The sequence below is a fragment of the Furipterus horrens genome, unplaced genomic scaffold, assembly GCF_987537825.1.
Source record: "Furipterus horrens unplaced genomic scaffold, mFurHor1.1.pri manual_scaffold_11, whole genome shotgun sequence".
NCBI classification, from domain to species: Eukaryota; Metazoa; Chordata; class Mammalia; order Chiroptera; family Furipteridae; genus Furipterus; species Furipterus horrens.
The window spans coordinates 84,092,396-84,109,774 of NW_028327181.1; the positions used below are offsets into that span (position 1 = coordinate 84,092,396).

The window sequence follows — 17,379 nt, forward strand, 5'->3', positions numbered from 1 at the left end:
TCCACCTTAGACATGAGAGTGTGGGGAATGTATAGTTGAGCAGATAATTGGGATTAGAATCTGCAGCACTGTGTTTAATGGAATCATATGGTAATGTTATATATGGAGATTGCCTTATTTGTGGTTTTGGGTTTTTTAATAAAAATATCGACATTCAATTTCAATAAATACATTACTATCAGAATAGTGTCAAAAACAGACATAAAACACAGACATATATTAGGCTTTTAAAATAGAGACATATAAATAAGAAAACAGAAAATGGTCCGTAATTTTAATGTCCAGATAACCTTTGCTATAAACTTTAAAATAAAACTTAATACACCTTATAGTTTGTCAAATATGCAAATAATGATTTAAAAGGAAATAATACGCATTCAAGACTAGAAAATCCAAAAATGAAAAGAGTAAGCTGCTTCCTTCTAAGTCTCTCTCACTAGCAACAACTTCTTGTGATTTCTTCCAGAAACACCTATGTCAAAAGAACATATATTTATAAAAGGTACATTAAATATATTGTTACTTAAATGTGATTATATTGTATCTGTTGTTCCTTTACACTATTCTTGAGTGAAACGAATTCCACTACAATCACAGTAGTAATTGATTTTCCTGTCTTTTTCCTTTTAGCTGGTGTCCGAATGATCTACCCAGCATGCTTTGTTCTAGTTTCTCAGTCAGACATTCCTACTCCCAGCTCTGTGGGATCCTCTCACTGTTCATCTTCTTGCTTGGGTGTCCACCAAGTGCCTGCTTCCACAAGAGATCCTGCTATGTCTTCGGTTACTCTTACACCACCTACATCTCCCGAGGAAGTCCAGACAGGTATTGTTATAATTTGTTTTGTTAGCTCTAGTCATTAAGTCTTTTTTTAAACATAGTAAACATTTAATTTAAAACTTATTGGAAAGTTTGCAAATACAGTACAAAGAATTCCCTTATCCATATTTCTCAAACTGTTAACATCATTGGTCTTCTTCTGAACCATTTGAGAGCAAGCTGCAGGCATGATGCCCTATCAGCATTAAGTACTCAGTGTATTTTTTAAAATTAGGAACTCCTTTCTATATAACTACCATTTAATTCTCCAAGTAAGGAAATAAATGTTATATAACACTGTCATCCAATTCACATCCCCTGTTCAGATTTTTTGCTTTCTACTTGTATATGTCAATTGAAGTAAGAGTGTTTTTTGCCTCAAAATATAAGTAGGCTTACCAGGTAGCTGGGGCAAGTTGTATAACTAATTAATTTTTTTAAACCCAGATAATATTATTTTAAACCTACCTTTATTCTTCTGCAGCTTATTCTTTTTTGTTTGTTTTCAGTTGATCCTCAGTCTGCCCAGAAATGGGTCAAATTTTCTTCAGTATCTGATGGCTTCAACTCGGATAGTACTAGCCATCATGGTGGGAAAATACCCAGAAAATTAGCCAGTCACGTGGTGGATAGAGTTTGGCAAGAATGCAATATGAACAGAGCACAGAACAAGTATGTGCTTTCATTTACAAGTTTTAAAATTACATGTTGGTATAATAGTTACTCGTAAATAGTATTAAAAAACTGATTTTTTTAAAATTTAATTTTAATGCCTAATTCAGAGTTACAGAAAATTTTATGAATTCTAAATAATTTTGTAATTTCAAAACTTAGGAGGAAGTATTCAGCTTCATCAGGTGGTCTGTGTGAAGAAGAGATAGCTGATAAAGTAGCATCCTGGGATTTTGTTGAAGCCACACAAAGAACAAATTGCTGCTGTTTGAGGTACATTGGTTTTTCTGTTTATCAGTTGATATCTATATACATATATGCGTGTGGTAGTTTCTCATACTATGGAATACTTTTATGCCCCACTCTGAGGAAGCTTATATAAACATAGTCTGTTAGGGTATTTTTCAAAAAGAAAAAAAATAATTTATTGATTTTTAGAGAGAAATGTTGACTTTTCTGTTTACTTATGCTTTCATTGGTTGATTCTAAGTATGCCCTGACTGGGATTGAACTCACAATCATGGTGTTTTGGAACGATGCGCTCACCAACTGAGCTACCTGGCCAGAGGCAAAAGAGAAAATTTGAGAAAAAAAAGTTTAGTAATTCAGAGCTGATAATGAAAGTACATACAAATGTATGCTTTAAGTTCTTACACAGGTATTAGGGCTGGACTGTGAAAGTTTGGTTTCACAGCTAAATAGAAGTTTATACTTTATTATAATATATATAACATCTATAACATAAAAGGCACACACATTTCTTGAAAAGTGTTCATAGGTGCTCTTATGCCTGAGAAATTTCTCCCAGAGTTCTCAGAAAAAAGATGATATATACCAGATAAAAATTTCTACAGTCTTTAATACTAAGTATCATATAGGGTTTGTGCAGTAGTTTCTGTATAATATCCCTTTGCGCAAACTGTAGGTGAAGTGCTGAAATAAGATCTGCAAAGTAAAATTCAGCATGGGACCAAAACTGTACTGTAAAAACGAAAGCTTTGTAATGGACTGTATTGGTTGAAAGATAGGTAGAAGAATTATGAACTTGGAATTCTTTAGGCAGTTGTATTTGTTTTACATATTGGGGGCTTTGGTTAAATTATATTATTAGAGGCATTAAGATTATATTGCTTAGAGTTTATTTTATTCTACAGATTAAAGGTAGGTCATATGCTTTTGCAATCAAGTAAACAAGTAATAGTATTAAGACCACTTAATCAGGACTTGTGAGCAAATAGGTGGGCACCCCTTTTGGTCACGGATGTGAGCCAGAGGAATGGCAGGTTAGGGCCACGGTTTTCCTTACATTAACTCTGTTTGAACACAGTGACAGACTCAAGTATTCTGGTATGTTTTTGCATAGATTAAATATTCTTATATAGATTCTTTGGATTAGATACTGTAATTTTTTAAAGTCTGGCAACTTTGTTGAAAACCTGCCTCTGTTGTTGATGAAGAGATTGGAATAAAAATGTGGATACATTACCTACTGTTAAACAGTTTAAAAACCACACCCACCTAGGGGGAAAGCAAACAGACAGGCCTAGTCTTGAAATGCAAGGTTCCATGACATTATTTGTCTGAGACCAGACATCAGGAAACGATGATCCATTGGCCATATTTGGCTCACTGCCTGTTTGGTATGGTCTGTGAGCTGAAAATGATTTTTACATTTTAAAATAGTTGAACAAAATTTAAAGAATATTTTGTGACATGTGAAATTCAAATTTCAGTGTTCATAAATAAGGTTTTATTGGAACAGAGCCACATACGTTCATTTACATATTAACTGTGGCTGTTTTCACAGAGTTGAGTAATTGCAGCATAGACTGCATGGCCCCCTGAGCCTAAAATATTTACCATCTGATCCTTTACACAGCAGTGGTCCCCGGCCTTTTTTGGCACCAGGGACTGATTTTGTGGATCAGGCGGTAATGCCAGGAAAGCCTCGAAGCTTACCTCGCTCCCCTGCCTCTGACCTCCTGCTGTGCAGCCTGGTAACAGTCTGCTTCCTGTCCCATGGGTTGGGGACCCCTGCTTTACAGAATAAGTTTGCCAGTCCTGGTCGGAGAGCAATAGAGTACTTAAATTAGGTTTTTCTTTCCTTGTATGTACTGGCGTTTTTATCAAGCAGCTCTTTTTAGTTTTTCATCCAGACTTGTGCTTCATTCCTTTTGAAAGATGTGGGTTTTAAGTAAGTTTGTCTAAAACGGGTTTTGGAAATAAATAAATAAAACGGTTTTTGAAGAAGACATTCAAAATACATGTTGATAGCCCTGGTTGCTGTGGCTCAGTGAATTGAGTGCTGGCCCACGAACCAAAGGGTCACTGGTTAGATTCCCAGTCAGGGCACATCCATGGGTTGCAGGCCAGGTCCCCAGTTGGAGGCATGCAGGAGGCAACCACGCATTGATGTTTCTCTTTCTTCCCCTCTCTCTAGAAATAAAATCTTTAAAAACAAAAAACAACAAAAAAATACATGTTGGTAAACATAAGTTTTAAATTTAAATTCTTAGTCTCTTATTTTTAAAAACTTATTTTCTCTCATAGTTCCAGAAATTCCTCCCAGGTATATGTAGAGTTGATACAATAAAATTTTGTATAATCTATACATGTGACTTGTTTTGGTGAACTTCCTGCACTCTCGTATATAGTGTTTCTAATCATTTACCTTTTTTTCTTTTTCTTTTTTACTATTGCATTTTGTACTGTAGGTTTCAGGTTTCCTCTTTTCTCCCTTCAAGTATTGTTCTCTTATTTAGTAAATGAGGTTGAAAGACTGGAGCCACCGTATGTGTATATACTGTCCTGCCATAGAATATAATATAGGAGGTAGGGCGCACACTGGTAACTGACTCTGCTTGTCAGCCACTTTGCTCTCAAATCTGTCTTACATTTTCTCTTCTCTTTTATCTGTGTTGAAGAGAAATATTTACATTTCCTAGGTTCCCTTGCTTTTTACACACGTTTTTTCCAGCTTTCTTGAGATATAATTGACACTTATAATTGTATAAGTTTAAGGTACACAACATGATGATTTCATTAGGCTTACTTGCTTTCTGGATTTGGCTAATGGGAGGCACTAATAGAAGATTGGTTGATGAGAGGAAAGAAACCAGGGTATTTCCCAACCCCTTCTTGAGCCAACTCCAGCAACAGCTCTGTATCCTTTCCACAACAACCCCTTCTTCCATGTGGTACTAGTACCATCCTGAGCTTTTGTGATATGGTTAGGCTACTTTATCTTAATGTTCTTTCAGTCTTAGAAGCCATAGAGGCTCCCTGTTGTTACTGGTTTCTAGGTTGCCTCACTTTCCTCTTTATTTTTTTTTTGTAACTAAATCTCTATAGTAAATATCCTCTGTGTGAAAGACAGGGCTGGACCCTGGCTGATATGTTGACATCTCTTGCAAATTGGTATTTAAAAAAAAAAAAAAAATTACATTGTTATATAAGCGATTTGCATGAGTATATATGATTTTAAGGAAATTAAATTATACAAAGAAAGCTAAAGTTCTCCTGATCCCAATTGATTTCTTTCCAAATCCTACTATCTCTTCTTACAAGTGACTGTTTTGCCAATTAGGTATTATCCTTGCATACCATTTATTTTTTGTAATCTTGTGTGTCTACGTGTTTCTTTACCTAGCACAGATATAATACTGATGTATTGACATCCCCCACCACCCCCTTAATGTGTCTTAGCTCCTTCTGGTTATTTGTAGATCGTCCTTATTTTATTATTTTTTAAGACTATTAATTTTTAGAGAAGGGAAGAGAGGGAGAGAAAAGAGAAACATCAATGTGTGATTGCCTCTTGCACGCCCCCAACTGAGGACCTGGCCCACAACCTAGGCATGTGCCCTGACTGGGAATCGAACTGGCATCTCTTGATTCGCAGGCTGGCACTCATTCCACTGCACCACACTAGCCAGGGCTTCCTTGTTTTAAAAAATGTACTGACATTCCATTGAATGTAAGATCCATAATGTATTTAATCGTTTAGGGTTTGATGGATAGATAGGTTCGTTCTAAAGGCTTTTTGTTTACTTTAAAAAAAAATAATACTTCTGTGACTATCAGTTATTTATTAGATTTTTTTGAAAACTTACTCTGTGTTAGGAGATGTTCTAGTCTCAGGATGCAATAGTGAACAAGGTTCTTGCTATTATAAAACCTGCACTGTAATGGGAATGGGGCAGATAATTTGTTTTTAAAAAGAATTCTTAAACCTTTAAACTTTTAAGAGTGACGAGTGCTTGGAAGGACATAGTACTAGGTGGATGATATGATAAGAGAGTTGTGGGCAAGGGGGTATTTAATTTTTAATTTTTATTTTTTTAGAGAGAGAGGAAGGGGAAGAGAGAGAAAGAGAGAGATTTGCTGTTCCACTTACTTATGCATTCATTGGTTGCTTCTTGGTTGTACCCTGACTAGAGATTGAACCCATAACCTTGGCATATCAGGACAATGCTCTAACCAACTGAGCAAGGGCTGAAGGGGCTGTTTAAACACTTCTTGTGACTTCAGAAAGATTTTACAAATTTCATTCCCACTTCTTGTATAGAAGAGTGCTGGTTTTTCTTGTGCTTTCACTTTTCTGAAATATATTTTTGTCCTTGCAGTAAGTGAAAAGCATAAAATTGTTTTAATTGGCATTTTTTACTTATTAGTACGATTTGGTATTGCACATTTATGGTACTAGGCTTCAGCCTGGTGGAATGCTCATAAGAAAATTAGCACTTAGAAGGCTATATTAATAGAGAGCAAAACAGTAAGTCTCAAGTGTTAACAGTAAATAAAATATAAGGACTTAATCAGTAGGAAAAAGAATGTAAGGGGATTACTCTGTTGGGTTATGTTTAAGGACAACTTTTTAGATTTTTTTTAATTTGAAAAACTTTTAAAAAGATTTTTATTTATTCTACTTTTAGAAGGGAAGGGAGGGAGAAAGAGAGGGAGAGAAACATCAGTGCGTGGCTGCCTCTCGCGCATTCCCAGCTGGGGACCAGGCTTGTGTCCTGACTGGGCATCGAACTGCTGACCCTTTGGTTCGGAGGCTGGCTTTCAATCCACTGAGCCACTCCAGCCAGGGCAAGGACAATTTTTTAAGAAACATTCCTAGTTTGATTGATTTCTAGTATGATATTTAGTTCTCTCTAAAAAAGACTTGCTTTTAGAAAAAAAGGTCTATATAGAAGAAAGGGACTGTGATTTAATGTTACCAAAATTTCAGTGAGCCACTGCTGTTAGTATGTAGCCTGAATTAATAGCTTCTTACCTTTATAGAAGGGTTAGATGAATGTATGGCTGTTTACTTTTCACGTCCCTTATATACTTAGAATATAAGCAGATAGTTTACCTTACATTATTGGATAATCTGTCTCTTTTTAGTGCCTTGCATAACTTGACCAATTCTTAATTAAGCTTTCAGTCTCAGAACTTATTTACACTTAAAAATTATTGAGGACCCCAAAGTGCTTTTATTTATGTGGGTTACATCTGTTTATATCTGTTTTAGAGAAATGTTAAAGTACTACTTAATTTATTAAAAAATAAACCCAGTACATATTAACATGAATAAAGTACTTTTATAGAAATCAGTTGTATTTTCCAGAATAATAGTAAAAATAAAAATAGAAGAGGAGCATTGTTTTATAGTTTTGCATATCTCTTCAATGTTGAGCTTAGTTTGAATGTTTCTACATTCAGTCTCTTGTTGTATATTGTCTTGGTTGAAGTCTGTGAAGAAAATTCAGCTACACATAGGTATGTAATTGAAAAAGGGAAGAGTATTTTAATAGTTTTTTTCAGATAACTGGATTTTTTTTATGCTAAAGCAAAATTTGAGAAGTTGTAGCTTCTCAAAGGTTAAGTTTCAATGTGGAATCTGAAGCTCTATTAATGAAATTCTTACACTTCACCAATAACTGAATGACTTACTTATGCAGGATTTTGTAACATAATGCACTGATCATATGCAAAATATTAGTTCACAGAGTTATGCAGATATTCTGAATGCTGGCACATTTGTTAATGTATCAATAATTGCATTTATTAATACCATCAGCAAATATCATCAGAAAAACCTTTAAGTATTAGAAAGCTGTCAAGCTCATTGTGACAGATTAAATTTTCCAAATTCTAATCTTGCTTAAAAGCTCAAATTTTATCATTTGTTCATCCTTAAAATGATATACTTCATTTTGTTTATTGAGACCCAAATAACCAAGTTTGCCAAATAACCAAACCTGGATAACCATGGTTTATCTGTCAATCATTAAAAAAAAATAATAACAAAAATGGTGTTCCATGAAATAAGTGGCTAGTTCAGCTTATAACTCAGTTACACAAGAGCTTTTCCTCAGTGCAGCTGCTGTACTTTGTGTGTATAGCACAGGTGCTTTATATGTACTTCTTATTTTGTTGTATAGAATATAAAAAATGACATGCAAGGATTGAGATTTAATAAGAATTACCGGTAACCACTTTTACTGTCTTCATGAAGGACATTTTTAAGTGAAACAAGCTTTGAAAATACTGAGTATATGGTGGTGAAAAAAAGCAGTGGCTACTACTTCTACTACCATTGCTAGTTAGTGCCACTGCCTTGCTTCATGCTCGGCTGCCAGCAGTTTTGTTGTGCATTGCTATTGCACCATCGTTGTAATATTAACATAATGAAATAGGCAAATAATGTCTTGGTACTTGGAAAATGGCTTTGAATTCAGGAGAACCCCTCAAAGAGTCCATGACACCATACTTTGTGAACTTTTATAGTCTGCACTAAAACATTTGAATAATTGATAAATGAATAATACCTTCTTACTCTGTTTTCTTTTTGTTTTCTTTGCTTTTCTTCTCCTTTCCTGCTATAATTATTGACTGTCTTTTTTTTTTTTTATTCCTGCCGGTTAGAAGTTAGATATTCTATTTTAATTCTGTTGTTAATTGAATTAAACATTTACTGTTTGTTTTCCTTAAAGTCTAAAATTAATCAATGTCTATGAAACAAACACGGACCTTGGAACACTTTAATCTTGCTCCAGTTACTTTCCATGTGATTTTCTTTCTTTTTTTAGCATTTAAGTTCTACCTTGTTCTGTTCTGAAAAATTTTAAACATGCACACAAAAATAAGAGGAATTGGGCTATGAACTCCTGTATATCAACCATTCATATTTACTTGCTATATTTGCTTCATCTAGTCCCCTTTTACTGAAGATTTAAAAATTTTTAATATATTTTACTGAACTTGATTTAGCAAAAATAATTATTTCCGCATACAACCAACACAAAACATTAATGAGATATTTGGCATTTTTAAAAATAGTGTCTTCAAAACTGGTGTATATTTTACACTGACAGCACATCTCAGTTTGGACTAGCCACATTTCATGTGTGTGGTAACCACGTATGACTTGCGTATACTGTTGTGGGGCAGCACAGCTTTAGAAATGGAGTTAGAAATAGGATTAATGACTGGACGATAAAGAAAAGCAAATTGCTATTACAAATAAATTATTTTCTAACAACGAGCTATTTGACCATGGGATGCATTTCCTTATAAGGCAGTGTGGTCCTTGTCATTGAAAGTGTTCAAAGACAGGATGGTCCAGAGAAGGGATTATTTCTACATTGAGTAGAATCTGCTGTTTGTTTTATAATGACCAATTCCTTTCCTTAAAAATTTTTTTGAAATGCTACTTAAAAAACTCAAGTAATGCACATAAATAACAAAAAATTATGTTTCCCCTCCTATATATGTATGCAGATCTGCCTGCCTGCTTTCTATCACACAAATAAAATCAGCCATGTATGCTATTCTATAACTTGCTTTTCTGGATAAACAGTTATTCTGGGTATCTTGCCATGTTTCACATATATAGTTGTACTTTGTTTTTTTCTTCTAAGCTCATAGTACTCCATAGTACTGTGGAGATACACTACTTCATTTGACCAGATCTCTATGCTGCACTCTTGCTGAAGATTTTAAAAGCAAATCTTGAATGTTATCATTTCATTTCTAGTTCAGTATGCAAATCTGAAGCTGTTACTATTTTTTTCATATAACTGTAGTTCTATTATCACACCTAATAAAAGAAGCTATTTTCTTGATATGATCTGATACTCTCTACAAATTGGTCTCAGCAATGTCTCATGGTTGGTTTGACTAGGATCCAAATGAGGAGTATACATTTGGTTGTATACTTCTTCTAGGTCTTTCTTGTAATTTCCTGCCCTCTTTTTTTATGACATTGACTTGGTTGGAGAAACTAGGTCAGTTGTTCTAGAGACTGTCCCACATTCTGGATTTCTCAATTTGTCATATATTTTAACTTGTTCTTTTAGTGTCATTTCACTTTTATCCCTTGCAAGTCTGTTAATGGAACGTAGGTCTAGAGCTGTGCTCTTCATTACTAGTAGCTATATTAGTAATCACTGGTAGCTATTTAAATTTAAAATAATTGAATTTAAAAATTAAAAATTCAGTTCCTCAGTTGCACTAGTCATATTTCAAGTCCTCAGTAGCCATATACAGAACATTTCATCATCATAGAAAGTTCTGTTGGACAGTACTGATCTAGATGCTTGATTAGATTTAGGTTTGTTGTTTTTGTAAGAATACTGAGTAGATGGTGCTCCGTTGTGTTGCATCACATCAGAAGAGACAAATGTCTGGTTGTCCGACTTTTTTTAATTTTTTTATTTTTTAATTTTAAGTATATTTTATTATGTTGTTAGAGTAGTCCCATTTTTTCCCCCTTTGCTCCCCTCTGCCCAGTAACCCCCTTTTCCCAGCAATCCCCCTGCCCTTAGTTCATGTCTATGGGTCATGCATATAAGTTCTTTGGCTTCACCCTTTCCTATATTATTCTTAACTTCCCTCTGTCTATTTTGTACCAACCAATTATGCTTCTTAATCCCTGCACCATTTCCCCACTTCTCCCCCTACCCTCTCCCAGCTGATAACCCTCCAAATGATCCCTATACCTATGATTCTATTCCTATTCTGGTTTGCTTAGTTGGATTTTGTTTTTATTTTTTAGATTCTTTTTCTTAAAAATATATTTTATTGACATGCTATTACAGTTGTCCCAGTTATTCCCCCTCTGATTGGTACTCCCCTTTCCTCCAGCAGTCTTCCCCCTTAGTTCATGTTCTTGGTTTGTGCATGTAAGTTCTTCGGCTTTTCCATTTCCTATACTATTCTTAACATCCTTCTTGTCTATTTTGTTCCTACCAATTATGCTTCTTAATCCCTGTACCTTTTCCTCCATTTCCCCCCTTCCCTCCCCACTGATAACCCTTCAAATGACCTCCATATATATGATTCTGTTTCTGTTCTAGTTGTTTGCTTAATTTGTTTTTGTTTTTTAGATTCAGTTTTGATAATTGTGTATTTTTTGTCATTTTACTGTTCATAGTTTTGATCTTCTTTTTCTTAAGTCCCGTTAGCATTTCATATAACAAGAGCTTGGTGATGAATTCCTTTGGCTTTACCTTGTCTGGGAAGCACTTTATCTGCCCTTCCATTCTAAATGATAGCTTTGTGGGATAGAGTAATCTAGGTTGTAGGTCCCTGCTTTTTCTCACTTTGAATATTTCTTGCCAATCCTTTCTTGCCTGCAGAGTTTCTTTTGAGAAATCTGCTGGTAGTCTTATGGGAACTCCTTTGTAAGTAACTCTCTGCTTTTCTCTTGCTGCTTTAAGATTTTCTCTTTATCTTTAACCTTTGGCATTTTAATTATGATGTGTCTTAGTGTGGTCTCTCTGGATCCAACCTGTTTGGGACTCTTTGTGCTTCCTGGACTTGTATTTCTATTAACTTCACCAAATTAGCAAAATTTTCTTTTATTATTTTTTCAAATAGGTTTTCAATTTCTTGTTCTTCTTTTCTCCTTCTGGCATCCCTATATGATTCGGATGTTGACACTTTTGGAGATGCCCCAGAGTCATCTTAATCTGCCCTCATTTTTTTGAATTCTTATTTCTTCATTTCATACTGGTCATCTGTTTATTTCTTTCTTTTGTTCCATTCATTAGTTCAAACCCCAGCTTCCTTCTCTCCACTATTGGTTCCCTGTGGATTTTCCTTTATTTTACTTAGTGTAGCCTTCATTTCTTCCCTTATGCTTTTGCCATACTCAGTCATTTCTCTGGGCATCCTTATCACCAGTGTTTTGAACTCTGCATCTGGTATGTTGGCTATTTCTGTTTCATTTAGTTCTTTTTCCGGGGTTTTGTTCTATTCTTTCATTTGGGCCATATGTCTTTGTCTCCTCAATTTGGCAGCCTCCTGTGTTTGTTTCTGTGTATTAGGTAGAGCTGCTTTGATTCCCTGTCTTAGCGCACCTGTTAAGTTGTATGGGTGGAGCCTTAGGTATTCGCCAGGGTAGGGCAACCTATGCCAGTGCTTTGTTGTGCTATATGTGAGGGATGGCTGCCTGGCTGCTGGTGTCTCACTTGGCACTTGCCCTGTTTCTAGTCACTTCACCCCCTTCCTGTATGTGACTGGCTTCCTTGTAGTCACTGCCCTGGTGGTGCTTCCCAGACTGGGTGGGTTTGCATATGTTCTAGGACTGTGCTGGCCCTTTAAACAGACTCTTCTGAGAGATTGGCAGTTTCTTCCATTGCTCCAAACCCCACTGGTTTTTTATAGCCAGAAGTTTCGAGGCTTTATCTTCCGGGTGTTGGAACCTGGGCTGTGCACTCTGGCCTGGGGCTGGGATCTCTCCCTCCCATAATATCCCTCCCAATTTCTATCTACCACATGTAAATGTGGGACCACCCATGCAGCCTCCGCCTTGCTGCCCCAACTCCCCAGCTCTCTGGCTCCCTGGTTCCGCCTCTCATACCCATTATATGAATATGGCTTCTTTAAATCCTCAATTATTGAACTTCCATACAATTTGATTTTCTGGCAGTTCTGGATTTTTTTTGTTTTGAGGTTAGTTGTGATCCTTCTTACGATTATGCTAGCAGGCGAAGTGTGTCTACCTGTGCCTCCACCTTGACCAGAAGTCTTGGCTGGTTTTCCCACTTTTAATATTAATATTGGGAAGTGATGATGAGCCTGACCCTTTCATTGTAAAGCTTCTAATCGTGTTTATTTTGAATAAAGAACAGTTTTTATTCCCTTGAAATCTCTTTCTTGACTTATTTTATTGTCTAAAACTTTCCATAAAATTGTTGAATAGAAATGTTAAGAGTTAATATTCTTGCTTTGTTCCCAGTCTTAGGGAGAAATCATTCAGTCTTTCATTATAAAGCATATTAGTTGTGGTTTTTCACTGATGTCCTTAAGTTAAGTTCTCTTCCTTACTTGTTTAGTCTTTTTATGAATAGGTGTTGAATTTTGTCACCTGTTTTTCTTTTTTTTGCTGTTGTGAGAAATAATACTGATTTTTATCTTTTGAATGTTAAACCTTACATTCTGGGTTAATGATTTACATCTGTGTTCCTGAGGGATCGTGTTCTGTGATTTCCTATTCTTATCATGTCTTTGCTTTTGGTATCAGGGTAATGATGGATTTCCCTATTACTGTTTGACATAACTACACTTTCCTCTGATAACTTTGCAGGCTCTCCCCTACTCCCACCCCAGGCACAATAAGATGTCCCAGGCTCTATACAAAATGGTGTCTCAGCAACATGTTTCTTTAATAGAGAGCATTCTTCAGAAAAGTGCTTTTTAATAATTCTTTCTGGTTATCTCTGATATAATGAAGCCATTAATAAAATAAATTTTAAAAGAAAGTCAGATTATTGAATGCTTCAACTCTATTCCACATTTTTTTCTAGTTTCTTTATTAAAAAAATTTTTTTTATATAAGTCAATACTCATTGAGTTTGGAAATCTCAAAGTACACAGTATTTTTACTACACTGAAAGGAATCTTAAACTCTGAATACAATTACTAGATTTTTAGATGGATGGTTTTAAGTTCTTCAGTTTAGAATTGCTTCACATTATGAGAAAAAATTTCTTTTAGGAATTTTGTCTTTCTTTTCCAGTCAGCTAATTCTTTCTGTAGTGGTAAGCCTTGGAAGAAGGAAGATAGGTATATTGTGGGACCATCAGTCAATTTCAGCACTAACCAGACTGTTCTAACTTCAGTTCAGTAGAATAGGTTTTCTGGCTAGTTGCTGTAGAATTGTAGATGATGACTAAGCTTATATATAAGTACTAATTGTGAAATGTCATAAATGAATAAATTTCAGGACTTTTTATAACTTTATGTTTTAAAATAACTAGAACCTTATCTCAGAATTCATTCAGATACTAAGATATTTAGATTATGTAAGGTAAACCATTTTTGCCTATCTGATCACATAGCTATTAAATGAGCTCGAGAGACTTGGCTTTTATTAATCGTTCTTCATGCTTTTTGTTTTAGGTCACTGAACAAACAAAGTATTTTTTTCATGTAAAGTCATTATTTTGTTGTAGGATTGTATATGGAAAAACAAATATCTGAAATGTCTAGTGTTAACTTGTATATTTGGTATAATGTGGTACTATAACTATTAAACCTTCCTTTTCAGGCACAAAAATCTGAAACCAAGAAATCCTGGACAACAAGGACAGGCATTATCTTTAAGTCAGCAACAACAAGTACTTCCCAAGCACAAGACCAATGAAAAGCAAGAAAAGAATGAAAAACCACAGAAACGCCCCCTGACTCCTTTTCACCATCGTGTGTCTATTAGCGATGATGTTGTTATGGACACAGAGTCAGCCAGCCAAAGACTTGTGATATCTGCTCCAGACAGTCAAGTGAGATTTTCAAACATCCGAACTAGTGATGTAGCAAAGACTCCTCAGATGCAATGCACTGAAATGGCAAATTCACCTCAACCACCCCCACTTAGTCCTCACCCATGTGATGTGGTTGATGAAGGAGTGACTAAAACACCTTCAACTCCTCAAAGTCAGCATTTTTATCAAATGCCAACACCGGATCCCTTGGTTCCATCTAAGCCAGTGGAAGATAGGATAGACAGTTTATCCCAGTCTTTCCCAGCTCAATTCCAGGAAGCTGTAGAACCTACAGTATATGTTGGTACAGCAGTTAACTTGGAAGAAGATGAAGCTAATGTAGCCTGGAAGTATTACAAGGTCCCAAAGAAAAAAGATGTAGAGTTTTTACCACCTCAACTTCCAAGTGATAAATTCAAGGATGATCCAGTTGGACCTTTTGGACAGGAAAGTATAACATCAGTTACAGAGTATGTATTTTTTTAATAGTCACTATTATAATCTAAGGGTGGAAAAGTGTTGTAAGTTCTTAATATCAGGACTCCAGAATTGGTTTCAGGGTAGGATTTTCAATAATAAATCCTTTGAGTATTATATTTGCATAATTTTTTTACAGTGTTCTTTCCTCAGGGGTGCTCTTTATTATGAAGTAACTTTAGTCACCAAAAAATGGAGAAAATATTAACATTTATCCATCAATCAACTTAAAGATTTAAGTTCATCAACCAACTTAAGAATTTGATGTACAGTTAGAATGTACTGTTTTTCTTTTTCCATTCTCCCTTGCACTGTCCTGAATTTGGTATTTATCATTTCTATATGTGTTTTTACACAGGTAGCTCTAGTTAATTGATTTTAATTGCTCTGTAGAATTTCTTCTTTGAATACATCATCTACTCTCTTGAAGTTGCACATGTTGGTTATTTTCAGTTTTTCACAATTACGAAGGACTTAGCAGTGAACTTTTTGTATACATTTCCTTTCTTTGTATGCTTGTATAAGAATTTCTATAGGGAATACATTTTAAAGTGGAATTGCTGGGCCATGGGATATTTCCACATTTGAGAGTTGTTACTAAATTGCTTTTCAGATTATACCAGTTTACACCCTGATGAAGCAGCAGAATGTACGAATGTCTGTTGCTGTACGTTTTCCTTAGTATTTGGTATTATGAGACTTTTAATTGGCTAAACTGTATTCAGAATGGCATTTTATTGTGTTATAATATGTATTATCAAGATTTCTAATGAGTTTAAGCATTACTTAAGATGTTTATTGGACATTTAGGTTTCCTTCTCTCTGAATTGCCTGTGCCTCATATTATTTAGTCCATTTTCCCCCGGATTTATTTTTTGCATATTCTGACTGTTAATCTTGTATTAGTAATACAGCTGTCTTCCTCCATTCTATGGTTTGCCTCTTTTGTCCACTTTGTATCTGATATGTCTTGGGCAGGAGTGGGCTTTTTTTTTAGGTCTTCCTTTACTTCATATGGTTCTAATTACACATGTAGTCTGACCCATAAGCCTTTTGCATTTTTATGTGTACATTTTTCTAAAGGGTGAAAATCAACCCACAAAACATTGTTATTTTCATTAAAACTGTCTGTTTATCAATGCAAGGCCAAGTAGGTGCAAATGTTAAGTTCTCTTCTCAATCTGTTAATAAAACTTTTTAAGGTCTCTTATTCAGCTTAGAATTTTCAAATTGCGAAGAGTATGTATAGGTATAGCGATCCTTTGTTCAGTCCTTATACTGGGCGTTTCAGAAGGATTGGTTCAATCTGAAGTCTCTTGCTCTCTCTCTCTCTCTTTTTTTTTTAATTTGTCTTGCCACTGGGAAACTTTCTTGCATCATAACTCAATTTTTTTTTGCCACTTTCTGTGGAACCTCTATAATTCAGACATTGAACATCATCTATGTTTTCTCTCATTTCTCTCATTAAGGGGATTTCTCCACTTCTGTTCTTTGTTGCAGTTTTAATGTTTATTTCTCATGCTGTTTTCCCTGAACTTTTTGTTAATAGCATCCTCTTGTTTAATGCTGGTAATTTTTTTCCATCATAATTACTTTTCTTTACTATTGCTGCCGTATTTCTTATAATTATTGTTTCTCCACATTTTAGAATGAATCCATAGAGATACTGATTGGAAATTCTGTGTGTATGTATGCAGGACCTTGTTAATTGGCAGGCCTTCCTTACTCATTCAATAAATATTTCAGTGTGTGCTATGTCTCAGTTCCAGATACTTTGCTCTATAATAATGGGGTAGGGGATGTTTTGGAGGGGAGGCCTTGTAGTACTTAAAATTCCAGAATGAAGAGGATGACAAATCTTGGGTCGTCACCAGGTAGTTTATTCTTTTTTTTAAATAAGAGGAACATTTCCTATTCCATTTTCAGCTCTTATTTTTCTTTTCTGTCTAGAGATATAAGCATAGGTTTTCACTGGTTTTCTAAGCAATTTGGCTCTCCTGTTGTTTATATAGTTTGCCTGTAACCCCCGTGAATTTTCTCTGCTTTGTTTCATTGATTTTGAGTTTCCCTGAGACTTAAGTAAAATGTCTTTTTCATTTACAGGCTCTCACTCATTTCTCCCTACTGTTAGAGATTTACTTTGTCTTTTTTTTCTGTTAATTTTTATTTATTGATTGTTGGGGGGGCGGGGAGAAAGAAAAATCGATTTGTTGTTCCACTTATTCATGCATTTATTGCTTGCTTCTTGTGCCCTGATGGGAGATGAAACCTACAACCTGGCATATCAGCACACCACTCCAACTAACTGAGCAACCTGACCAGGATGAGATTTACGTACTTTCTTTTAAAATTCCTTCAGTATTATTTTAGTAGGAAAAGCTGTGTGCTTTGTCTGGAGCTTTGTAGTTTTTCTGTGTTTTTTTCTTTTTTATGTTACTTTTGTTTGTGTGTGGTTTTTTTGTTTTTTTTTTTTAATCTAGCACTCTGAATCTGAATGTTTTCTAGTATGATTTATTTTTTAATGAAAATTAATCTGAATTGGAAACTAAGGGACTTCCAGACATCCTTATGATCATGGAAGATAGCTAGCTAGCTTAGTTTCAGTGGTTAGTCAACAGGTCTCATGAAAGCAAATGATGCCTTGGAAACA

General features: G+C 35.1%; 1 protein-coding gene across 1 annotated transcript in view; it reads left to right on the plus strand.

Annotated features, from left to right (window-relative positions):
- The window catches only part of MED13 (mediator complex subunit 13), a 94,158-nt gene that overhangs the window by 29,059 nt on the left and 47,720 nt on the right, over positions 1-17,379 (plus strand). The window contains exons 6-9 of the mRNA XM_090257652.1: positions 631-825; positions 1,329-1,491; positions 1,654-1,764; positions 14,039-14,722. Of these exons, the coding sequence (XP_090113778.1) occupies positions 631-825; positions 1,329-1,491; positions 1,654-1,764; positions 14,039-14,722 (1,153 nt within the window). The remainder of the gene's footprint in view (positions 1-630; positions 826-1,328; positions 1,492-1,653; positions 1,765-14,038; positions 14,723-17,379) is intronic.